Source organism: Chenopodium quinoa, unplaced genomic scaffold, assembly GCF_001683475.1.
Source record: "Chenopodium quinoa cultivar QQ74 unplaced genomic scaffold, ASM168347v1, whole genome shotgun sequence".
NCBI classification, from domain to species: Eukaryota; Viridiplantae; Streptophyta; class Magnoliopsida; order Caryophyllales; family Amaranthaceae; genus Chenopodium; species Chenopodium quinoa.
In genome coordinates, this window is record NW_018742907.1 from 1,190,900 (window position 1) to 1,215,970 (window position 25,071).

A 25,071-nucleotide genomic window follows, 5' to 3' on the forward strand; every position below is an offset into this window, starting at 1 on the left:
ATAAAAAAGCGAAGCGAGAGAAGAAAAAGAGATAATTAAAAAGCCTCGGCCCCAGCCGAAGAAGATTACCATCCTTAAACTTTCGGCTGAGGCCAACAGCTGCTAGCATGTTCTCTTGGAAAACGTATGCGTATCGGGGAGCCAAGTCTCCGGGATATGTTGCATTCGGCCACTGCCCCCCCGGTTCGGCAGCTTGCCGAAGATATGTTGCTGATCAAGGTTCGGATCCGCCCCGTTATCTGCGGGGGGACCTAGACTTCCCATTTCGGGATCAGGCTCAGCGAGGTACCGGGGAGCGCTGAAGACGCAAGGGTGGCCCGGATCTGTGGGTGCCCTAACCCAAATCCATTGACCTCTCCAGTCCTTGTCTGAAGAGTCGTTTGGCCACATGGTTAGGTATTGGGGCCGGGACTCAATCCGGTACCACCCAGAACCATGGCTTCCGTGCCCACTTTGAATATTTGGCACTAGCCGATGGAGCTTTTTGAAGCAGTGCAGGTTCGGCACATACTTGAAGAACTTGCAGACCCATAAGTATGTCATTACCCTTCGGATGCTGGTGGGAGTTAACTGACATAGAGAGATGTTGTAATGGATCAGCAAGTCTCGGACGAATACATCCAAAGGGAACCTCAGCCCGTACTGAAGCTGTCTAGTGTACACCCCCACATACCCCGGGGGTGGACGATGGATTCTATCGGATGCCGAGGGCATTCGACACCAATACCCATCAGCTTCAAAAATGCCGTAATGCAACTCAATTTGCTCGGCAAATCGATATTGATCGGCATTCTCCACCCACCATGAGTATGGGCGGTTCTTTATCATGGCCGAAGCAACTTCGGCATTCTCCCATTCTGAAAACCCGAGGAGGATATCCCAAAGGACAGCGGGAACTTCATCATCCCGTCCAGAAGCGCTCGGCTCCTCCGTTCTCTGAGGAGGAGCCGAGGAAAGGGGAGTCGCCCTAATCCCTTCAGCAGGGTCAGACTCTGGCCTTTGTCCATTCCAGGTCCCAATCCTGTTCCTAGGATCGGGAATCGGCCTTGCTCTTCTTGGAGCACGGGCTCTACCTCTAACTCCTCTTGCCATTGATTATTTCAAAGAAAAAAGTCGAAAGAAAAGGGGAAGGAGTTCGAATTCGAAGAAAAATAAACTGAAATCAAAGGAATTTACCTTAATCTGAAGCGAAAGTTGCCGATTTACGAGTTCGTAGTGGCAAGTCTCAGTTTCTAAGCTTAATGCTCGGGGAATTTGCGAAGTTTTGATGCGGGTTCTTGGTTTCTCTCTCGAGAATTCTGGGTTTGTGTTGGTGAATAAGTGAGGAGAGATGACGCGCCTCTGTTTATATCTCCAGGAATGGGATACGAGGAGTCTGCGTTTTAATTTCTCTTAAATACTCCACTAAGTAACCGTTAAACACATGATCTTGTGATTAAACTGCCCATTATCCGTCCAACTTCCACAATCATTCGCCTTAACCGTTGTTATCTCATTAATTACGGTTTAAATTCAAATTTTTGGATTAATTAAATCATTTACTTCCCTCCTTTTCTGAATTAAATCAAACCCGACCCGTCATCCTTCCAAATCGGGTCTGGGGGGCAAGTTGTTTGGGTCCAATTTAGTCCAATTGGGCCTAGGCATTAAATGATCCAATTAAAGCCCAAGGTCAAGGTTCAACTCTCCAATTGTGCTAAAGTCAAAGGTCAGCCCACAAAGCAAGCCAATTGGGCTAAGGCCCAACCTCTCCATGTATGATGAGGTATAAAAGCCATCAATATTGATACATTTATTATGTTCATTGATATATTCTGAGATATACCATCAAAGCCTCAAGCAACAAACTATCTTGCATAGTGTCCTCTTCTTACACATTGTACTGACTTTAGCATCGGAGGGGCCTTCCTCGGCAACACCCCCGAGGCTAGTTTACGTGTGTTTACTGTGCAGGAAACCTTCGGCCCAACATAACTTGGACCGAATCCAGCCTTCTCCGTTTCAGCGGACCTTCGGCAAGGTCCCATTGTTTTCACCCGAAACAATTTCAATTTCCCCCCCCCCCCCCCTCCCCCAAACCGCCCATTTCCTTCCCGCATTTGGTAATGTACAGTTACCAAAAAAGTTAGAAGAAGAAACCAGAACTTGAAGAACCCAGCTACTATAGCAGAGTAGGAGAGAGAAATTAAAGATGTGCGGAAGATGCCGCTGTACTATCCGCCCAGACGACGTCCCAAGAGCTTGCCATCTTCGCGATACTTCCGTTCGTCAAGTTGATGTCGACCGGTATTTCTTCCTCTCTTTCAATTTTCAGTTTCACTTTACAAAATTTACTGTATTACTTATGTTTCTCAACTTCCTTTTAGTTCAATGATTAGTTCAAGTGCGAAAAGTATACCCTCTATGGCTGAACTGGGTAGCTTTTGATTTTGATTAAGGCATTTTTTAGGGTTTTAATTCAAGTTTGCATTTGTATAACCAATGATGAACTGGGTTGTTTCGAAATGTTTATTTAGGTGTACTAATTTACACAAATTAGGCCCCATTTTGTTCAACTGATTTTGACATATTCCAAAACAATTAAGTTTGAATAAATTAAGATAAGTTCATACAAAATGATTTCAAACAAAAAAAGTTAAGTTCAGGCAAAATAAGTTAATTGGACAAACCCCAATTCAATAGGATATACTACTAAGCCTACAATCGATAAAAAGAATAGCTTTGAGTGTTTAATCTTCTTGTTAGATGCATACTATGAGAAAAAGGAATGTATGTATATGCAAAGGTTTTATAATCTGTTTGATTTAGGTACCGGCCTGCATATAATGTCTCACCGGGATCTTACCTGCCAGTACTTCGTCGTGAAAGTGGTGGAGACGAGGGTTACACTGCAGCCGTACATTGTATGAAGTGGGGGCTAATTCCTAGCTTCACCAAGAAGGATGAGAAACCTGATCACTACAAGATGGTACTATTAATTCCCCTTCAATCTCCTTTTTTCTTTGAGTACATTAATGATAGTTTGTAGTAGAAATTGAGTTGCGTGTCTTGTAAATATTCTCAGTTTAATGCAAGGTCTGAATCAATTGGGGAAAAGGCCTCATTTCGTCGACTAATTCCTAAAAACCGGTGCCTTGTTGCTGTGGAAGGGTATGAGTATAATTTCTGGATCCATTTTTTGATTTTTAAATTTTGTTTTTTCCCAGTTTGATGATTTCTTTTCATGTTTGTTGCAATATTGTAAATATAGTTGTTTAATTGATTTTACATTTGGATGCTCCTGCACCTTGAAAGTGGATATATCCTGATAATGGAGTGTAGATTATCTTTTATAGATGGACAGTTAGAACTACAAAGCTCTGATCTCAATTCCCATTTTTTTCTGTTTGTTCCTTGGTGTTGTATATTTTACTTTCTTCTTTCTCATATTTGTTTTAGATATTTAGTTACAATTGTTTGACTTTAGCATGGTCACCATTAATGATCATGGGCTTCAGGTATCAGCATCCTTTTGCATTTAGTCGTTTCTTGTTCTTGGATATTGATTACTTCCTCTTGAATGTTCTATATGGAGTGCAATCATAATCTAATGCAATAAAGTCATTTGAAGATGCAACTTTGAGTTAAAAAAAAAAATGAAGGCCTTACCAACATTTCTGCCTTATGTTTCTCTTCACTAATTTTGCTGACTTTGTTCTGATACATTATGCAACTTGTTCCAGAGTCTAGCATTGCATGTTGCACTGGAAACCACCATTGTTGGTCCAAGGATTTTGATTTTAGCATCCTTTTCCTGACTTTGCAAGACAGGACATGTGGTTAAGTGCTCTGTTTGATTTGTACAGTTGTATAAGCATCTTAAAAACCTTTCCACAAAGCTTATCTTTGTTGGTTCTCTAATAGGAGCACAACATGTAGAAATGAAAGCTCTAACTGCATGCTTGGCAACTTTGCCCAATCCTGTTGATCTCGAGCATGTCATGGGTTATGTCACCTTCTCATTAGTCCTGTCATTTGAGTAAAGAAAGTACATAGATAATTAGTTACCGGCATATTGCTTTATTGCATTTGTTATCAGCCTTTTGCTTTAAAAGCAAGGGTAGTTGATTCCCACTTAGCTTCCACCTAAGCACCAGTAACTGCAAGGAAAATGCTGAGATATAGATAAATGGTAAAGAAGGGGCAGTGGAGATGGTAATGAGGACTAAGGAGGAGGGTAGGGGACAGGGGTGGTGATGAGCTGGAAGGTATGGTCATGGTGGTGGCAGTAGCAATGTAGTGAGATGTTTGTATACTTGTACTTGTATATAATTAGTGGCAGTATATATTTTTTTGGAGTATACTTGTATATATTTTGATTTTCTTAGAAAAGAATTTGAAACTTAGAGCTGGGGTGTCTTCCAAATTTGCCCCCAAAAAAAAAGGGGGGGGGGGGGTGGGGGAGGGGCTGGGGCTGTGGAGGTATGCCCTGTATGGCAATCATGAAACTTGGAGCTGGGGTATCTTCCAAATTTCCTTCCTGATTTTGTTGAACTAAATGACCCCCCCCCCCAAACTAACTGCTAGTTCTGTGTGCTTGACATATTATCCCTCAACTGCTACTTGCCTGCTACTTTTGTGCATTTGTTTGACTTGTGTCTTATTAATTGGTTAGGTTTTATGAATGGAAGAAAGGTCCTAAGAAGCAGCCATATTACATTCATTTTAAGGATGGTCGCCCTCTAGTGTTTGCTGCCCTCTATGATTCATGGAAAAATTCTGAAGGTCAGTTTCTATTCTACTTTCCTTACAAATCGTGGAGTTCCATTTGATGGATGGTTTACTTTATCCGGAGCTCTATTTGAGTTTAGAATCTTTAGATAGTCTTGTCATACCATGATTCAAATATGTGGATTGTGCATTTGATTTATCAGTCACCACTTAGGCACTTACCATGGTGGTCTATAGCTGTGAGTTATTATCCCTTACCCTGGTCAAAGAAGGAAGTATATGGGAAAATGTTATTCTCGAGCTATTCTAAATGTACATTTTTTAACAATTGGAATATGTATTGAACAGATCTGGATGTCCTTGTCCTCTACAATCTCTTACACCTTTATAATGTATCTTGCAGGAGAAATTCTATATACATTTACCATCGTAACTACTGATTCATCATCAGATCTTAAGTGGCTGCATGGTAATCAATTTCCCCGTATTGCGTACTTGAGATGATTTTCTTTTTGTTTGATTCAAGGTTTTCTGGGGGGATTGTGGTGTTGATTTGGGTTGGGGGGGGGGGGGGGTTTGAAGAAGTGAAGAGGAGAATGTCAAGAAAGTGGATTAATAATTTGCCACAGAATGAGAGTGCTGATAAAGGTCACTTTCTACTTGCTATTGCTTTTTAAAAAATCTGATACCTAGAGGCTGAAGGTTGCCATGTACTGGTGGTGACATGTTGAGTATTGTACAATGTAACAGGACTCGATTATCTGATTTATTCAGCTGCGTTCTCAATTCATTTTTTATTTTACCAATGATGCAGCGTGAGCTTTTAGAGTGGTATAACTGCCTATTTTATTATGCATGACAACGAGGAATCTTGTGGTTGCAAAATAGATTTTATTTCCTAATTATTACTCGTACTTTTACAGCTGGAGAAACACCCTACAATTTGTTGTTATTCTACATTATCATTTTGACATGTGGGTAGATACACCCTCTCATTTTATCTCCAATTGTAAAATATGGAGATCATATCTTGTTTTTGATTTCTGTATCTTGTTATTGCAATCTTATTGCTTAGTTGAGATAAATGGTTATGAAAGTTATAGGTTTGCTGGCTTGTTATAATGTTATGTACTTCATTTTGATGTACAGATAGGATGCCTGTTATTCTGGGAGACGAAGCCTCAACAGATTTATGGCTGAATGGTTCTTCAGATACCAAGTTCAATACAGTGCTTAAACCATATGAAAAAGCAGATTTGGTAAGAATATCTCAAAGTTTTGTATGCAGCAAAGTTTTGACTGTAGAAGGTTGGCATGTTTACAAAATAGTGTGAACCTTGATGATTATTTTTTTCCTGTCAGATTTGGTATCCGGTGACCATGGCAATGAACAAGGCATCATTTGATGGTCCTGAATGCATCAAAGAGGTATGGCTATTTTTTGTTTCTTGCATGTCATATATAATGTCTCTAGTGGGCTAAAAGCATAGCATCTATGAGTATGGTGTTTTCTTTTAATAATTTCTATTGGAGGAGGGGAGAATAACGTAGGCAAAAGAAAAATTGCTGATAATGTTATGCTGTGCAGATACCATTAAAATCTGAGCAGCAGTCCAACCCTATCACAAAATTTTTCTCCAAGAAAGGAACAGATGATGATAAGGAATCAAATAAGACAATTAAGGAGTCTACGAAGAATGATGTGCAGAGTGATGTTAAAGAGGAAGCTGAGGCACAAGCAAATTTGCAACTGTCATCCTGTGGAAGGACAGTTACTGAGATAAAGTCTGATGTTACCACTCTGACTCCTGAATCTGACTCCAAGGTTGAGGTGAAACGGGATTATGAAAAGTTCCTGGCTGATTCCAAGCCGAGCACCGGTGAACTTGGTAAGCTACCCCAGACTCCCTTGAAGAAGAGTAAAGTTAAGAGTGGAGCTGAAAAACAGGCCACGCTGCGCTCATACTTTACTAAAAGCTAGTAGTTCTCTGCTTCTGTAGGTTTGCTTGTTAGTTGTAACTTGTGGCATATGTACATATTGTACTGGTTGCTTGTAGAGTTGTAGGAGTCCAAGATCTCATGCTCGATGGTTTCATATTACATCTTCACACATCCACGGATCCACCCCTTGTTGAAGTTTAAGGATATGTCTTGTGTGAGTCGCGTCTCTTTGCTTTTTTGGAACCTTGTTTGATGGTGGAATTTTAATGGATGAAAGGAAGAGTTTTGTTCTGTTTGTGTTTGGCAAAAATCTGCCTTTGATATATCTCAAGTTCTGCAGGAAAACTACTTATTACTGTATGCCTGTACTACTATTAGTTGACTTGTAGACTGAGCGATTAGCCTTCTGGAAACAGCTTGGTATTGGTCAGCCAATATGTTGTTTCTTGCGTGATAGTGTAAAAGTGTTGTCTCTACCAACAAGAGTTGGCTCAAGTGGTAAGCAACTTGATATCGCTTAAGGGAGGTCTTTGGTTCGAGTCTCACTATATGCAAAATTTTTTTTTGGGAAACTCACCCACCATACAATAGGTGTGCGACCCAGGTCGGATTCGGATGTAATCGGAGCTAAGCTTTGGTGAATCGAGTGGACATCCTAAAAAAAAAAGTATAAGTGTTGTCTCTTCGAAGACCTTTAATAAAAATGGAACGATACAAAGAAGATTCTGCATCAGCAATTTTATTTTACTGACAGTGTCATTTGCATTACTAAGTATAAATCATGTTTACAAGCTATAGTAATTTTTTTACTGTATTTGCTGGTTTATTATATTTAAATAAAAAAACTTAATCTTGCAGAAGCTTGTTGGATTCATCTCAACGTTTATGCAAAATGTTAACTTTGTACATACTACCCTATTTTCTTAGTATTTGCAACAAAGAGATATTTTATGTTTTATAAATAATACTCCTTTGTTGCAAGTACTTCGTAATAAAAAAACGAAGGTAGTATGTATATGTTGAAGCATATCTATTTATATATAGAAGTATATAATTAATTACATTAATGATTTAAGTTGTGTATCGATAAGATAACTTTAAAAATGAAATAATTACAAACGTAAAACAACAGTATTTTTTCCCGTAAACAAAAAAAAAAAAAAAAAAAACAACAGTATTTTTTTTTTCCTTTTGGCGCCAAAGGCAATGTTTATTTATAATGGTTTGAACTTTTACGCGGGAAAAAAATGTTAGTCTCCAAGTAAAATTGGCGGCAACAAAGACTCAAAACTGGCGCCAAAACTGATTACACTAATTCTTACTTAACCTTATCAATCAAAAATCTGCTCATTACCAAAAGAAAAATGAACCGTCGAAAAAGTTCTTGGTGGGACTTACCATCAGAGCTTCTTACAGCCATTGGCGGGCGCCTCAAAACACGAACCGACCTCTGCAAGTTCCGAACAGTCTGTTCGACATGGCGGCGATCAGCCCCAGTCTCACAAAAATCTCTTATCCCCTCTTTTACCCCACAAAATCTCAACCCCCACTCCTCCCCTTTTAGACAAGAACAGATCAAGTCATATGTCGTCGGAAATTCCTGGAAAATCTTTAATCATTGTACCATGCTCTATTTTTCTCCTCCGACCGTCTCGAAATCCGAAGGCCTCACCTTGGTTTATTACTGTTGAGGAGTTAAACCCAGGTAAATTCTACCTTAGGAAACCTCTTTCTCGAATAAATATCCCCAAAGTCTTGCAGTTATCTGATCTTGAAGTGATTGAACTTGGGAAATTCTGTACTTTACGGTCAGCTGATAGACCTTTGGACATGTTTGAGAGCCGATGTTTAAGGAACAAAGCGGTTTTATTTATGGATCCGAAACATAAAAACAATCCTACAATTGATAATTGTACTGCTATGGTGCTGTATGGTAATGGAACTTTATCCGCAATTAGGCTTAACAATGAGGAAGAAAAATATCTGAATACCAAAGGAAGGAATTTTGATGATATCCTCAACTTCAATGGAAGGGTATATGCTATTGATCATCGAGGAAGGTTGTATCGAACGGGTTATGATTCGTTATCAATGTTGGGGATTGTAGGGGAGCCAATAGGAGAGGGTTCGACAACTGATAAAAAGAAATGTCTGGTAGAATTGTTAGGTGAACTCTATGTTGTTGTTTATAGATGTCGTAGGCCTGGAAACCGATCACCTATCAGTTTCGAGGTGTATAGATTGCAAGAAGAAGAGGGGGGATGGGAAACAGTCAAAGATATCGGTGATCGTATAATATTTGTAACGTTGGATGGCTGCTTCTTTGCCAACAAAAATTATTTTCCTGGTCAGAGAGGTCATTCGATTGTGTACTATAAAAGAACCTTCCCTCAATATACGGGTAGCAGTCTTGATATTGGTATTTTCCATTTTGATGATGGGCGTGGAATTGATGGATATGGAATTATGGATGGTCTGTAGCGCCTTCTCCTCAATATTCTGAGGTGTTCTGGCCACCCCCAGCGTGGCTTTTGCCGGATACTGAATCTGCCACTAAGTAAGATATGCTTCTAACTTTTATTTCAGTGCAATCTTATATGATCGACAAGTATACTTTAAGATGGTTAGTCTGTATGATTATGAGACGTACGAAGAAGTATCACATTTACTAGTTTAGATAATATCTGAGTATTAATATGGCAATTGTTATGAGACTCGCTGATTTTAAGAACATTGATGCTTCACATCTTAAACTAATAAGGAAATGCTTTTTTTTTTTTTTCCGCTGTTGTTGTAACATACAAATAAATTTTAAGGATTGATAGTACTCCACCCTCAAAATGTACTTTGCTTGTCTTATCAATGAATCTAATATGTTAAAGGTTCAAGTCTTTCTAAATTGGAAATTGTATCTTGTATGTTGTTCTTTGGAAAGCTCTTCCGAGGAGCAAGAGGAAGGACAAGGCTCTTCCAAAGAGGAAGAGGAAGAAAGCTCTTGTGAAGAGGAAGAGGAAGACAGCTCTGAACAGGAAGAGGAAGAGGAAGAAGACGAAGAAGAGGAAGAGCTACAAAGTCGTTACCGGGTGGAATTAATCAACATCCCTTAGTGCAAGTAGTAACGTTGCCCACCTTTATACAAGTTGCAGGTCATGCTAAACCTATTGGCACCATTTTTACTGAGGTAGATTAGTTAGTCTTTCATAAGCCGAAAAGAAGAAATTGGTTTTTACTTTTTAGACTGTTAGTGCATCTTCTAAGTTTTTATACATGCTTTTGCAGATTGTTCAAAATGGTGTTTCACAGGCAAAATTTCAAGGAATAAATGTGAGCTCTCATTTGGTCCCGGTTTTGAAGAAAATATGGGATAAACACGGGAACATAATGCAAGGACATGAAGTGCAAACTAATAAGCAGCTAACATGGGCCTTGGAGTCACTAGCCAATATGATAATTCTTCTTCAAAGCGACTCAGGAATGTTCTTAGATGGTTTCCAAGCTGCATACTTGAATTCAACCATGAATTATCTTCAGGGTATGCGCTTTAGATTGGACTGGCTAATTCCTTACATACAAAAGGCCCTGGCAGTACACGATGAGCAGCAGCAGGTACATTATATGAAGGGACTTGAGATGTCAAAATCCAATCTTCTTGCATAGTTGCATGATCTGGATTGGAGATTGGCTCAACAAAGAAACCTTCTGGTCGGGATGGATGTGGCCTCAGCTCCTCTAGCTCCTATAGACCTAAAGAATGTGCTTGGCTGAAGGATGATGTGCAGATTTCAAGATCACAATGTTTTGTTATGGTAAAAATTTTCAATGATTGTTCAATTGCATTTTAATCGAATACTTGTAAAGTTTGCTTTAGACTTGTACTCTCAAATATCAAGATGAATCTGATGTTACCCTAATTACAGAGAACGTTCATAGTGAAATCGCACACCTATAGTACTGTCATATTAAGATTTTCTACCTAAGCTCTAATAGTTTGCCTTGCAATTTCATTTTCAGGCACCAGAACCAGTAGCTATCAGCTAGTGTATGCCTATATCAGCAACGGCTTAGAAGAATTTCGTGATCATTTTCAATGTTTAATATGTCAGCGGATTAGAAGTATATCGGAACTATCCTGCAGTATTTTGTTTTCAATTGCAGGGTCGCAATAGATGATTCCTGTATGACGGCTTGTTAATGTTTGAAACCGTTTCAGATTATGTAATTATTAGTGATGTAAACCTGATGTAATTGCAAACCAGTATGATTATTAGTAATGTAAACCTGATTTATTTTCTAAAATATTAGTGATGTATCCTGCAGTATTCTGTTTCAGATTATGTAATTAGTAGTAATGAAAACCTTATTTGGGCAGGATCATGAAATGTGTGACTTATTTTGGGCAGTTAAACAGAAGAAACATTCATACAATTGAGACTCCAAATCCATGCAAAATTGAGAACTTAACACAATAATATTGGACAAAATCTAGTCAAAACCAAGCTTTCAGAAAGAATCTAACATAAATGAACAAATTTGAGCAAGAATAATGGGAATCAAAAATTACAAACTACCTTGTCTGAATTACAGAGAGTTCGATAAATTGTAATACCACCATCACTATATATGGTAGAGCCACACTAAAACTTACAAATGAAACAAGCTAGCTACAAAAATCAATAATTAGAAATAATATTCTACATGACAATAAAATCACAAACTAAAGAAGAAAGAACTACGCAAAGTTTGTTGACACATAACCTCGATTTGTAACAACTAAAATGGTCATCTTCAAAACTCATAAAACAGAAAATATATCCCCCAAGCAATAGCAACAAGTGCCGGCAAGGTGAGTTCCGTTAAAGCCACGGTCACTAAAATTGCTAAATGCACCTTCGCGTCGAGCCATCGATACTTCGGTCAAGTCCAAAGTGTTGTTCACCGATGAATTTTCCGGTGGTGCAAGATTTTTGCCCGAGCATGGCATATTCAAGAACACTATCGACGGAGCTTCGAAAGAGGGCAGGGCGAGTAAGAGTGGCACCGGTGGAGCTTCGAAAGAGGCGAGGGCGAGTAAGAGTGGCAGCGGTGGAGTTTTTGGTGATGAGGAGGGTGTTTCCGGGAAGAAGGGTAGGAAGGTAAGCTCCGGTAGGAAAGAGGAGGAGTTGAAATGGCGGGTAATAATATGGTAAGTGATGAATTGGGTGGAAGCAGGGCATGTTCCGTTGAGAGAAGAGGTGTCGTCGGAGATGAGGAGGGTGGCGGAGAGAAGGAACTTGGAAGGGTCGGCTTCAGCGAGGATGTAGAAATCCCCTGCTTCGACGATGGCGTTGAGTTGGAGTTGTTGGGTTGGTGTTTCTTGATAAAGTATTCCTTTATTTGCTATTTTTTTTTTTGTTAAATTTAAGTATTCTATTATTTGCTATTATTTTTTGTTGTCTATATATCACAATATTCATGTAATTTCATTACTATTTATAATATTGTATCTAGTGGTTTGATATTATTTTTCAGCTATGTAAAATATGCGAAATAATATTTTATCTAATGGTTTGAACTATTCATGGAATATGCGAAATAATGCAACCTTGAATATCAATGTGTATCGATCATTAGGTCTTCTATAACTACAATTTAAGAATCTTTGACATGATTAAGCACCTTCAATTTCTGGTGTAAGAGTAGATAGACAGTTTACCACTTTAACTAGTTAATGAAAAAGGATTACTTATTATTGAGAAAGATGCTCATAGTATTGATAATGCTTAAGCAAAAATCAGATGCTACAATCTCCTCGGCCACACTTGGACAACGCCTACCCATACTCTAGTAGAGGAGTCATTCGAGTTGATTAAAACTAGCAACCAACGATAATCAGGAGTCCCTCTAAATCAACAGACTCCCTCCCCTAGGCATTTGTCCAAATCAATTGGACCAGATGCAGATATGCTCTCCACAACAGCAAGATTTAATCCACTGTCCGGCTTCTCTGATTCAGCAAGGAGCTTCAGTTTCAATTCTTCGACATGAGCTTTGGCTTTCTCAAGCTCCATTAAGGCAACCGCCAACTGCCTGCTCTTGTTTAGTGCAACAGCCTTCTCAACAAAGGGGACTAACCAATCTACTTTCAATTGCATAAGTTGGAGGTCTGACAAGGTTGAAACCAGATAATTCACTTGATGATCAGTCAATTTATTTGCTGAGGTATTTTGGAGAATGTTTATCACCTTTGCAACAGACTCCAAAGCCATGATTATTGTATCAGAACTACGAATTGCACTCTGTTCAATGATGTTCCCATATTTGGCCCAAACCTTTTCTAATACAGGCACCAACTCAGACCTCACCTCTTTTCCATGAAATGCTGCTCTATTAGTTGGAGAAGATTGCACAACTCCAGAACCTGAAATAAAGACGATATAGATGAGGGCTCAGGAACCGAGTGAAAAATAGTCTCGTAATGATCTCTGGTTCCATAGTTAAACAAATACTTCGTAGTACAGAACAACTAAAAGCACAAAGCATATAGACAGTGACATCTTGTTTGATGGCATCGAAGAAATAATTACCTCCTTCAGCCTTCTTAGTATCACTGATTAAGCAAGTATTGACCACTACTGTTTGCTTCATATCTTCTACTTGTGCATCCTTGCTGCAAAGATCTGGTTTTAACTTTTGCTCTTCGTCGGGATTCCTTAATAAACAAACAAAATAATAAGTTATAATGCAGGACTCATTGCTACAAAACCCTCTGAACTATATCACATATATATAAATTAACCAGAGCTTTGATCATTTTCATTATGTGTACTAAACAATTTTACTTCAAAAAGGAGTAACAATTTTATAGCCTTCTTTCTCCTCTTTTCAGAGGTGTTCCGTTCATGATCACAGAACGCCAAAACACAAATTTAGAACACTACACAAACAAGTAAAATTGATTAATTCGGCATCCTAGACTTAGTTGCTGATGACAGAGTTATTGATCTTTGAATTTCATAACAATGGCTGTGCACACAATGTAGAGAAAATCAAAGGAAAATTAAGTATACCATGTCGAAAAATGCCATAATGATTGCAAAAAGCCAGCATGCATGGGCTTAAGCCCCATAATCTCACTATCCTTGAGGTGTTGGACCTTCTCTACTCCCTTGCTTACTTTTTCAAATAGAAAATCATCGGAGATATGATCTCCACCAAAACGAAGAAAACAATTTCTTTGAGAGACAACGCGATTAGGTTGACATCCTCGAAACTCCCTAGCAGAAACAAAGAAGCAGCAATCAAAGCCTACAAACAAGGCGCGATCACCCAAATGCTTAACCTCGAACCACCTACAAAGAGCTTCATTCAACTTGAAAACCTTGAACCAAGCATTCCCTTGAGCACAAACACCTGCCCAAACAACAAGATAAAGATCCCCACACGATTCCACCAAACGTTTTCGCATATAATAATCATAAGTAACACCATCTCCCCTACGAATCGCAATATTTACAATTGTCTTCACCACCCTAGCCTTTTCATTAATAGCATAAACTCGCCCCGAACGATCCACAGCACAAACCATCCCTTTAAACAGAACAATGTCATCAAAATGAGCATCCCCAGTGTAACACAAATACCACAATTTCCTACCATTCGATTTCAAAGCAGCTAAATTCCCTCCTTCATACAACACCACAACAGTAAAATCATCCACAGTTTTAAAACCCGACTTCGGATTCGGATACATAATCACCTTATAAGCAGAGCATATGAGTGATCGACGAGGTATAAGCGAATACGAAAGTCCCAAATTATACTTCTTTTGATCCTCGATCACAACCCTAAAATTATAACCTTTAGCAATTTCAGTCACATTAAAATCACACAAATCAAGGGATTTGGGAAAATCCTTGGACAAATTCGCAGCAAAATCCCTAGAAAAAGGACACAAAACACGAAAATTATCCGAATTCGATTTCTCAACAGTTAAAACCCAAAAATCAGAAGGCGAATCAACTGATTGAACAACAAAAACAGAGGATGAAACAAGAAACAACGAATCATACTTATGCCTCTCATTGAAAGGGAGTTTAGCTTCAGCAGTAATTCTACGAGGGAAATTTGGGGATATGAAATTAGGGTTTTGGGGAGGAATTAAAGACCGCCATTTTCGACAAACTGATCGAAATCGAGAAACATTGTGAGGACTTGCGAGGCGAGCGGCGATTGCGGCGAGGAATTCGTGCGGGAGTTCCGACCATCCGGCGGGTGGTGCGGCAAGGCGGCGGCGGCGATTGCCGATAGTTTCTCTCTCCTCGTTGTCCGTTGCCATTGAATGTGCGCCAAGTTGTTGCGTTGTGGTCTGTACTCTGTATTACGGAGTATGACTATGTATTATAGAGTAGGGCGGGAGAATGAGCAAACAACTCTGTTCTATCGTTTTCAAGCTAGGTTTTTGGGAAATGGAATACTACATCCGAATTATTTTGGGAACTTGATTATTCTCTTGTGGGTATTATGGTAATCGTGAAAATCTAGTGGTTAAAATTGTTTACAGTGTATTTATTGTGATTAATTGTCTTTGAGTAATGTATGTATGATTGCGTGTATGATTAATTGTACGTTTTGTGTTTGATTCATTGTACTTGTTGATTACGTACTATGTATATCATTGTAACATTACCATTGAAAAAGAATATGGAGTAATAAAAATACTTTGTAGTGAAATATTGTTGCGTGCAATATTATTTTGGTTTCAAAACTTGTCTCAATATTTTACTTACTATGTTATTTAATACTTGCAACATGTTTCTGAAATTGAAATATTATAATTTTTGTAACACATTTTTACTGAAAAGTTTTTTACGGAAAAGGTTGAACTAGTACCCAGGTTTAAGGCTCATGTCCTATCTAATTATACTTTAAATAATCTCTCAACCTGTGATCATGCTGAAAACAACGTGTGTGTGTGTGTATATATATATATATATATATATATATATATATATATATATATATATATATATATATACCAGAAAGTAAACATAAGACGAGCAAGCTAAGTGAAATAATAGAGCCTTGGCAAGAAACAGATCATCTGCATCTAGAGGCTCAGAAACAGCATAAAATCGATCATGCTTCAACAGCTAGCTTAGCGCGTTTTGAGCCTCAAGATGCAGATTACCCATTTCTGACCAAACTATGAAATCGAACTTTGCTTGTTACATACATACATAATTAGTCATAAACCAAACAATTTATACTAGTAGTAGAATGGTGGGACATAAGGCATTGGGTTCTTTTAATCTTGAACAAATAGCATCAATCTTTTTTTCTTTTTTCACCCAATCATACGTCAGGCTTCCTATTTTTTCAGTTGAAAAGGATGTTTGGACCGGACTGCTTTTTATCATCAATGTTACAAATATTCTTTGGCCTACAAATGTGATACTCTCAATCATCAGGTTTATTTATAAGATATTCTCTTGGCATCCATTTGTGTAGGTACGGAGTATATATTTACACTAGGCATGACCAAAAAGACTACACATATGATTAACATTTGCGGAGTATTTCAAGTTTGGATGCAATATGAATGAAAATCCCTTAAATAAATACAGTTAAAAAAACCTGGAATCAGTTCTATACCAATAGATAATAAAGAGTTATGTATAATAATCTAACGTCTTAAAAAATTTGTAGCTATGATTCTTGGCCTGGACTCACTAAAGAATGATAAAGAACTCTTTAAATTTACTTGATTTTATAAAAACTAAACTGAAATTAATTACATTAACTGACTATTACTTAAGAAATATTAAAATTATTTTTCATTAATTATAATTGATTCATTTTTTAAAGCACATTTAATTTATCATGTGCATGACTCAATATTTTCCTTGAACTTGAGATTGAATTGAAACCATAAAGCATGAAACAAACTCGGATTATTAGTGAGCCCGACTTATTATATACTAAAAACAATCTTTAATGTTACTACGGAGTATAAGCTTATACTCCATACGAAAACTGTAATAGAGATAGATGCTACAAGCCTACAATTTCATTATAAGCAAAACCTTCCTTTATTATTTTAATAATATTATTTTCATTCTTTCTTTTTTAATTAATGCTGAAATAATAATAAATAAATTTAATTAAGTCCGTGCATGACATATGTTCTAAATTAATTGGGTGGCACCGTGGCATGGTACTGGTAGGGGTGCTTATTACGAGCTGAGGAGTGCTCGACTTGACTCGAAAACTTTTTACATGTGCTCAGCTCGTGCTCGCTAAAGTTTCGAGCTAATAAAACCTGCTCGGCTCTTGTTCATTAAAGTTTCGAGTTGAGTCGAGTAGCTCACGATCTGCTCGTTAAAGTTTTGGCCTTCTATAATTATATGCCTTTATTTTATTTTTTTTGTTCATTTATATTGCTTTCTTTATTTTTATATATTTATTATTAAAGATTTACTCTTTCTTTTTTGATAATATAAATTAACACTTATTAAGTGTCAAATTTGTTTAAACATGGTAACTTTTTTTGTAAATTTTATATTAATAAAATATATTATCGAGTTGCTCATAAGCTTATCGAGTCGAGTTAAAACTTGCTCAACTCGTGCTCGTTACCGTCTCGAGTCGAGTCGAGTTTTGACCGAGCGTTGATCAAGTCGAGTTCGACTTGCTCGCGAGGTGCTCAACTCAATTAGCACCCCTAGTACTATTATTGTTAAATGTTCAGATAAAGAAATCAAGTGCATGAAAGATTTACATAGAGTAGCACAATAAGCTCTGGCCTGGTTATTAATGCGTTACACTGAATATATAAATAGTAATCTTAATATCTTATGTAGATTTATTATATACTTGTATTACAAGCTCATCTACCATCGGTCAATTAATTTCACAATTCAAGCATGTTTAGTTGTTTACTTGCTCATCAAACCATAGTGTCGACCAACAAACTGAACCAAACATTTTGGAAAATTATATCCAAATTTACTAAATTCGAGCTGTCGGTTCATTGTGGGGGATTGTTAAAATCACATGAGCTCACCAGAAAACCTCGAGGACTCATGATGATGATTGCCTGCTTGGAACAATATAGCCGAAACAAGCCAATATGTATATACTTCAAAGACTCATGAAGTCACGATCAATCATGCTGGTGCGCATGCAAGCGATGAATTGAAATAGAGAGCGAGCCTTGGCAAGAAACAGATCATCTGCATCTAGAGGCTCAGAAATGGAAGAAGATCAATCATTACGCGTGCACTTTGAGCCTCAGGATGCAGATTACCCATTTCTAACCAAACTATGATATCAAAATTGAAGTTTGCTTACAATATCAGTCATAACTAACAAGAAACATACAATGCAATTTATACTACTCTAGCTTACTAGATTAGTGAAGTACCTGAGTTCAAATTGGCCTGGTGGGGTTTAAATGATAAGACATTGGGTTCTTTTAATTTAATTCGTCTCCAACATCTAGTATCAATCTTTAAATTGAAAGGGATGTTTAGACTAGACTGCTTTTTTTCATCAAAATTACACATATTCTTTGGCATTTTAATGTGATACTATAAATTATCACAATTTTATATAAGATATTCTCTTGGCATCGATTTATGATACCAATATTTGTATTTAATTCTTAAAATATATTCCACCAATTTAACTAATCGCCGCAAATTATTTTACGTATGTATTACATCGGGTATGATTAAAAAAAATATGAAGAGTTTATAAGAAAAAATATTTGCTGCAGCCAGGAGTCGAACCTGGAATCTCATTGTTTGAAGATTTAACCAAAGTGCTACTGCAGCAACTGCTGTTCTTAAGACGAACAGTTTAATATATACTTTACCAACTAAATCTATTAAAATAAAAATATAATAATAAAAAACGTCGCCTGAGAGATTCGAACTCTCGCGGGGAAACCCCATGTACTTAGCAGGCACACGCCTTAACCACTCGGCCAAAGCGACTATATTGAATATTCTTAGATTCCTTTAAATAATTAAACAATATTGTCTTTTCATTCTTTTTCCTAAAAATCTTGTGATAAATTTCTTTTAAATGACTAAAATGAGCTTTGAATTAATTCCTCAAGAAAATTCTTCATTATTTGCTCCTAAAATAATGAAACATCTTAAGTGTCAAAGTAGAAGCTACTCGTAATTCTTTTCTTCTACTAGCTCCCTCCATTCCAGATTGATGTATTTCTTTTTTTCATGGTCGAACTTTAATAATTTTGACTAAGTATTCTCATTGATCTATTTCAAATAAATTTAGTCATGTGAATATGTGAGATATAGTTGGATTTGTCTCAAATTTGTTTTGAATATTGATGGTTCGACCAACTAGAAATAAAAAAATTGATGGTCATAATATTTAACGAGAATATTGATTTTTTTTTTAAAATATATAGTTGGACTTAAAAAAGTTCTACCAAGTATTATCATGTTATATAACTTCATCTATCTTAAATTTGTTTTGAATAGTTGGATTTAAAATATTGATGGTCAAAATTTTGTTTTGCATATTTTGCGAAATAGAATGAGCATATCATTTTGAATTGAGGGAATACTTATTATATATATAAAAAAAAAAAAAAAAAGAAAAAAGAGCATCCACAATGTACGTAGCCAGCAATTACCACATCCTACCATCTAAGCTACAACATCTGAGCTACAACCTTTACAATGGTTAGCTACTTATTTTTATAATTGGAAATAATGATAATAATAATAATAATAATAATAATAAACCCAAAAAAAAAAAATCAAATACATTAAAAATATTAAACAAATCAATATAAGTGCATTGGGTGGAGCAAAAAGCTACAAGGTTTGGCCTTAGCTATAAGTTTTGTAGCTCCACAATGGTGAGCATGTAGGTCCAACTATTTATGAATTCGAAGCAAGTCCTTTTATACTACCATTGTGGATGCTCTAAGGTTATTCTTGTAAGATGAAGTATGGAGTATTCATTGATTTTTGGCAAGATCTTTTCATTTTCGTTGGAGGTGCATGCTTAACTACTTAGTCAATAACCCTATTTGGTTTATCGTTACGTATAGTAATTATTGAAAATTCATCAAAGCACGCTCATTAGATTAATTAGCATGTTGTATACGGTGCGCCTGCTATATAGTTGTTCAATTCGATTGTGACTTATTATCCAACTTACTAGTCGCACACACCACTTATTGATCTGCCAACTAGGGTTATTGATGAAGACAATGACGGCATATAAAGCATCCAAGAGCACAGGCCCCTCATCTAAGAGGCCGGCCCTAATTTTGATATTTATTGTGTGTTATAATTACAACTTTCTTAGCACTATATTTTTTTGGAAAGAAACGGAAGAACATCCGCTAATTATTATTATTGATCAAACAGAAGTCATAAGCAACCAACTTCTCCACCACGCTTGGACAACCCTCAATCGTTCAAGCATATATGACAAATAAACATATTAGACCATTTCATGCAGGAATATAAACTCGATATCATAACTGAAATAAAGGCAGAAGAAGTAGCTTTGGCAAGAGACAGATCATCTGCATCTAGAGGCTCAAAAAATGGTAGAATGAAGATGAAAGATGGTTCCACAACGCGCTACCTTTGAGCCTCAGGATGCAGATTACCAATTTCTAACCAAACTATACATGAATATAACTTGTATGTTGTTCACATAATTATTAGTGACGATTAAAAGAAGCAATTTATACTAGTGTTCTAAGAGTTAAAGAGTGGGACATAAGGCATAAGTTCCTATACATCCAGAATCTATCTGGTTCTTAGACTACCAATCATATTATTCTAGGCTTCTTATATTTTTTCACTTGAAAATGATGTATGTTTAGACTAGACTGCTTTTTGTTCGAGATTATAAATAAGATATTCGAAATCTTTTGGCATATTGTAATGCTATAATAACAGTTTTGTAATTTACCCAAGTTGATTTACATACAAGTATAAGATTTTTTTTGACAACCGAAGTATAAGATATTCTTCGGCATCCATTGTGATTCTAATAATAAAGACAACACTTAAAAAGAAAGGGAAAAAAAAAACGTCGCCTGAGAGATTCGAACTCTCGCGGGGAAACCCCATGTACTTAGCAGGCACACGCCTTAACCACTCGGCCAAAGCGACTTTGTTGTCCAAGATTCCTGTTGTTATTATTTAATTCAGTTGATCATTCGTAACTTAATATTATTAATCACATTTTAATTTAGTTCATTCGTTCATATCATGGAAAATTCACACTCAGTGACTTACTGTGATTATTATTATCTTATAAGACTTCTAAGAAAATTTTATGTGCATTCAATTGTAAAATTAGGGAGTAGTGTGATATCTTAGAATCATGTATGTATGTATGTACCTCAAAAAAAAAAAAAAAATGAATCATGGAATCATGTATGTATGAAGTAGTAAACTAGTTATATTAAGATTATGTAATAGAACATCTAAAAAGTGAACTTAGCTACTACCAACAACAGCCGACATGTTAATTGTACATGATTATCGAAAATCAAATGATCAATCTGTGAGATCAAGTTAGCTGCTGAGCAATACGAAAGGTCCGAGATTCAAAGAATATTCAAGGTACCAAGCATTCAATATCGATTTCCACCCTATGGCCTATACCAAGATGTGTTCTTCACTGTAGGTAACTAAATTAATAGAAATCTCAAGAGGCAATACGTGATATAAACAATATAAGGTACAGAAAAAACCTGGATTTATAATAACACAAACTGGCTTCTCAAAATACCATAAAAAACACGACACAAAGTTCACCTACCATCCAAAAAAATGTTGTACTCCGTACAAGAAAATATTGAAAATGTGTGTTTATCCTGTGCTAACTGTTAACATTTCCCTTTAATTTTTTGAGATTTAACCAAAGATCAAAAATTTATTCACATCAATCAGTTGTCGATGAAGTCATTTCATAATCATGCATGGCATTGTTACTAGCCATAACTTCTCTCTGATCCTGGAGCAGAAAGAAACAGCACTATCCGTTCCTCCCATGTCTTTTCATTCCCTGAACAAATAACAAGCATTGCAGTGAGAACACTGGGGGGGGGGGAGGAAGAATAAATAGTATAGAGAAGGCTTCAACAATACCATCACTTGTTCAAAACCGAGGTTATTGATTGAAAATCTAAGCATAATTGATTTTGCTAGCCTTGATCAGAACTTATTGACCTTAAATTTCCTTTTAAGGCAAAACAAATAAACATAAACATTTCAGAATTCTGTGCTCTGTTTTTTGGTAGATAGATAATGCACAGGGAATGAGGGAATTAAGAACCTCCTACTGCAATGAACTCACAAACTATCAGAGTGTCAATAATAATCAACTCATAAACTATGCAATTGAAGACGTCCATAAAGCAATAAGAAAATAGATATTCTAGATAACAATTGTTTGCAATCTGATTTGCTAGATAATTTGATTCAAGATGATTATGCAAAAAGAAGGCTAGCTTGTTGGAACAAGTTCCAAGACTTTACGAATGACTTGAATCATGGTATTAATCTCTTTACAATGGTGATACTTTGTAAGGAGCCAAGACAAACATTGATATGACTTGCTTCATGCTTGTCAGCTTCAATCTTAACGCTCACCACTAATTGATTTCCATCATGGACAGCAATATCTTAGGTGGGAGAAAAGGGGAAAATCACTCCACATATATAAAAAGTTAAAAACTCATGAAACAGGTTACAAAGAGGCTACAATGACCAAAGGTACTCTACTAGCTCTTGCACGGGCAAAACTCTAGTGTAGAAATGTAGAATTAGCTGAACAAGTTAACAGTATTGACCCAAAAGAAGCAACAACACCAATGTAAAGAGAAACAAGGAAACAATCCCTGACATATTAATATTCGAGAAAAGGATAATGGAGTCTTGTTCAAAAGAGAAACACTAGACCAGATTTCAGGTAAAGAAGCAAATAAATGATGCCAGCATTTCAAATAAAATTAAATTACAACATGAACTTACAACAAATAAATCTAAGCGAAGACTGTTAGCTTCAGGAGCCTAAAATTCAAGACATTGTCCACATAGTCAATATAGATACATACTAGGCGTGAATTATAGTCCTCCAAAGTAGGAATAGGCTCAATATAGGCTCGAAACAAATAGATAAAGATGCGTTTATTAATCATTGTAGATAGAAGAAACTGATCCTGGCAAGTTAGTAAAAGATTACTCTACAGAGTGACTTGGACCAATAGTATATGTCAAGCTAGTAGCTCTTTATTAGTGTGTATAAAGTAGCACAATTTAGGCTCGAAACCAAGAGATAAACATGCACTTATTAATCATCGTTGAATATAACTTCAATGTCCTCATTCCGGATAAGGTAAATCACCAACAAAGATTTAACAATTTAAACAAAGAAACATGTAGCATTTAAGCTTACTAAACCATACACAAAGTTACACATACATAGAATGCAATAAAATCCATTACAATACTTTATAATCAACTAGCTAACAAGTATCACTTGATCAATCCATGATTTATCATTAAACACTACAATATAGTATACAATGAGCAATGAACTCAAACACAAAATGCAAAACCAAATGAAAACATAAGCAACAAAGTAAACATATCATCTCAAATCAATTAAAACTTGACAAACATTGAATTAAGGCCTTATACCTTAAACTGAAACACAATTCTTCTTGATAAATCATCACCAATACTCCACCATTAAACTTTAGGCTTTAGCATTGCCAAGAATCGACCCGAGAGTACCGAGAACGGCGAAAGCCAAGAGAGGGCTAAGATCAATATTAGAAACAGGAGGAACAATCTTCCTACAAAGGCTCAAAAAAGGATCAGTAAGGTCTCTAATTGCAGAAAATGGCTGTCTTTCCCAAGGCATATTAGGAAACCAACTAAGCAAAATCCTAACCATTAAAACCCCACTATAAATATCAAGCCATTTAGCAATTCCAGCAGCAATGGCTGTCAATGGAGGCCCACTTCGGACACCCTGAACAGAGGCGAAAAGCAGGGGACCCACTGCACAAACAACATTGTCATGGAGAAATTGAAGGGTTTCGAGCAGTTGAGGAGATGGGGTTAGGAAAAGGGTTTTGAGATTAAGGAATTGAGCGTTGATGATTTGGGGGATTTTGGAGGAGAGAGAAAGTGAAAGCGAAAACAGGGTAGTTAGGGTTTTGGTTAAATTTGAGAGAAATTCGGGGTTTTGAGGTGGGATTTGAGGGAAATTAGGGTTTAAGGAGGAGAAAGTGAGGTATTTGGAATTCTGGGGTTTAAGAATGAAGGGATTTAGGGGTTGTTTGAGAGAGATTTTGAGAGGAGGGATGGAAATTGCGACGGAATTTGGAGGAGAGAGAAAGGCGATGGGTTGAAGTCGGTGGATGTTGCGGCGGTGGAGAGCGGCGGAATTGAGGCTGGCGTAGAGGAGAAGGGATCCGTTGCCGGTTGTGATGGTCGCCATTTTTTGATCTCTGGTTTGCAGAATATGCAGGAAGATGAAAATGTTTTCCCTTGTGAAGAAAATAAAAAGGTTTTATTTGGTTGTATTTGTGTACATAATATACGGAGTATTAATATGTACCTCCGGACCTCCGGTCCGTCCTCAATTGATTAAAAATTTAAATCAACACGAAAAAACTTGAGCGGACTTATAGTAACCCTCATATTGAATACTAGTGACCTTTATTATTCATATTAATCCGTATATAAAAAATTCATTAAACAAAAAAAAGCCTCTTATAGCCTTTATAATACCACAATGACTTTTATTTCAACATAATAACCTTTATTTAAATATAGTGATTTTTTTTATTAATAAAACAACAATAGTATCTCTAATGTTAGTGGTCCACAATAAATTAGTGTAAACCAGGTTCGTTTAATAATTAAATGTCAACGTATTGTATTTTTTACGTGATGAAAAGTATTTGTATTGTACAATTAAATACAGTATAGTTTTTCTTAGTGCATTAAAATATGTGAAATTCCAAATCATGCAATTAATTAAGAGCATAGAATTTTATATTTAGAGTTTTACGGATTAGTCCTATAATTTGAAAAGTGAATTGTGTAAATGTATCATAAAAGATCTCACATTGTCACATTCGAGAGAGCTTAAAATTTCATTAGCATGATAAATTTATACGAAAAAATGGTAACAAAAACAAAAAGAGAAGGGAATAAACTTTAACGGTCTCTAAGACAAATCTTTTACTTTTATTAATGCTTTTGACTATGTATTACCCCATACTAAGAAATTTTTTTATCAATTATTTCAAAGTACACATGAACTTCTAATAAAACCACACTTGGTATTAAGTTTTCTTGTACAATAGTTGCAATTAAAGAAACTAAATTTAAAACAAAATACACAAAGAATAACAAA

General features: G+C 36.4%; 4 protein-coding genes and 2 non-coding genes across 6 annotated transcripts; 2 read left to right on the top strand and 4 right to left on the bottom strand.

The window, feature by feature from the left end:
* Positions 1–2,090: 2,090 nt before the first annotated feature.
* On the top strand, positions 2,091–6,958 carry LOC110727562 (putative SOS response-associated peptidase YoqW). Its single transcript, XM_021907129.1, has 8 exons — positions 2,091–2,286; positions 2,809–2,968; positions 3,065–3,150; positions 4,655–4,764; positions 5,114–5,179; positions 5,860–5,969; positions 6,073–6,138; positions 6,299–6,958. Exons 1-8 carry the CDS (start codon positions 2,192–2,194, stop codon positions 6,689–6,691), a joined length of 1,086 nt encoding a protein of 361 aa, XP_021762821.1. The 5' UTR covers positions 2,091–2,191; the 3' UTR covers positions 6,692–6,958.
* Positions 6,959–7,818: 860 nt separating this feature from the next.
* Positions 7,819–10,451, top strand: LOC110727429 (F-box protein SKIP23-like). The gene is made up of 2 exons (XM_021906990.1): positions 7,819–9,832; positions 9,931–10,451. Exon 1 carries the CDS (start codon positions 8,236–8,238, stop codon positions 9,130–9,132), a length of 897 nt encoding a protein of 298 aa, XP_021762682.1. The 5' UTR covers positions 7,819–8,235; the 3' UTR covers positions 9,133–9,832; positions 9,931–10,451.
* A 1,904-nt stretch (positions 10,452–12,355) lies between these two features.
* LOC110727563 (F-box protein SKIP23-like) lies at positions 12,356–15,339 on the bottom strand. Its single transcript, XM_021907130.1, has 3 exons — positions 13,698–15,339; positions 13,215–13,339; positions 12,356–13,048 (listed from the first exon to the last, which is right to left on the bottom strand). The coding sequence occupies exons 1-3, from the start codon at positions 14,963–14,965 to the stop codon at positions 12,537–12,539; spliced, it is 1,905 nt and encodes a 634-aa protein (XP_021762822.1). The 5' UTR covers positions 14,966–15,339; the 3' UTR covers positions 12,356–12,536.
* Positions 15,340–18,544: 3,205 nt separating this feature from the next.
* On the bottom strand, positions 18,545–18,626 carry TRNAS-GCU. Its single transcript has one exon. It is a non-coding gene; the product is annotated as a tRNA-Ser (tRNA).
* Positions 18,627–20,719: 2,093 nt separating this feature from the next.
* On the bottom strand, positions 20,720–20,801 carry TRNAS-GCU. Its single transcript has one exon. It is a non-coding gene; the product is annotated as a tRNA-Ser (tRNA).
* A 513-nt stretch (positions 20,802–21,314) lies between these two features.
* Positions 21,315–24,427, bottom strand: LOC110727564 (ylmG homolog protein 1-2, chloroplastic-like). The gene is made up of 2 exons (XM_021907131.1): positions 23,340–24,427; positions 21,315–21,702 (listed from the first exon to the last, which is right to left on the bottom strand). Exon 1 carries the CDS (start codon positions 24,145–24,147, stop codon positions 23,398–23,400), a length of 750 nt encoding a protein of 249 aa, XP_021762823.1. The 5' UTR covers positions 24,148–24,427; the 3' UTR covers positions 21,315–21,702; positions 23,340–23,397.
* Positions 24,428–25,071: the final 644 nt, after the last annotated feature.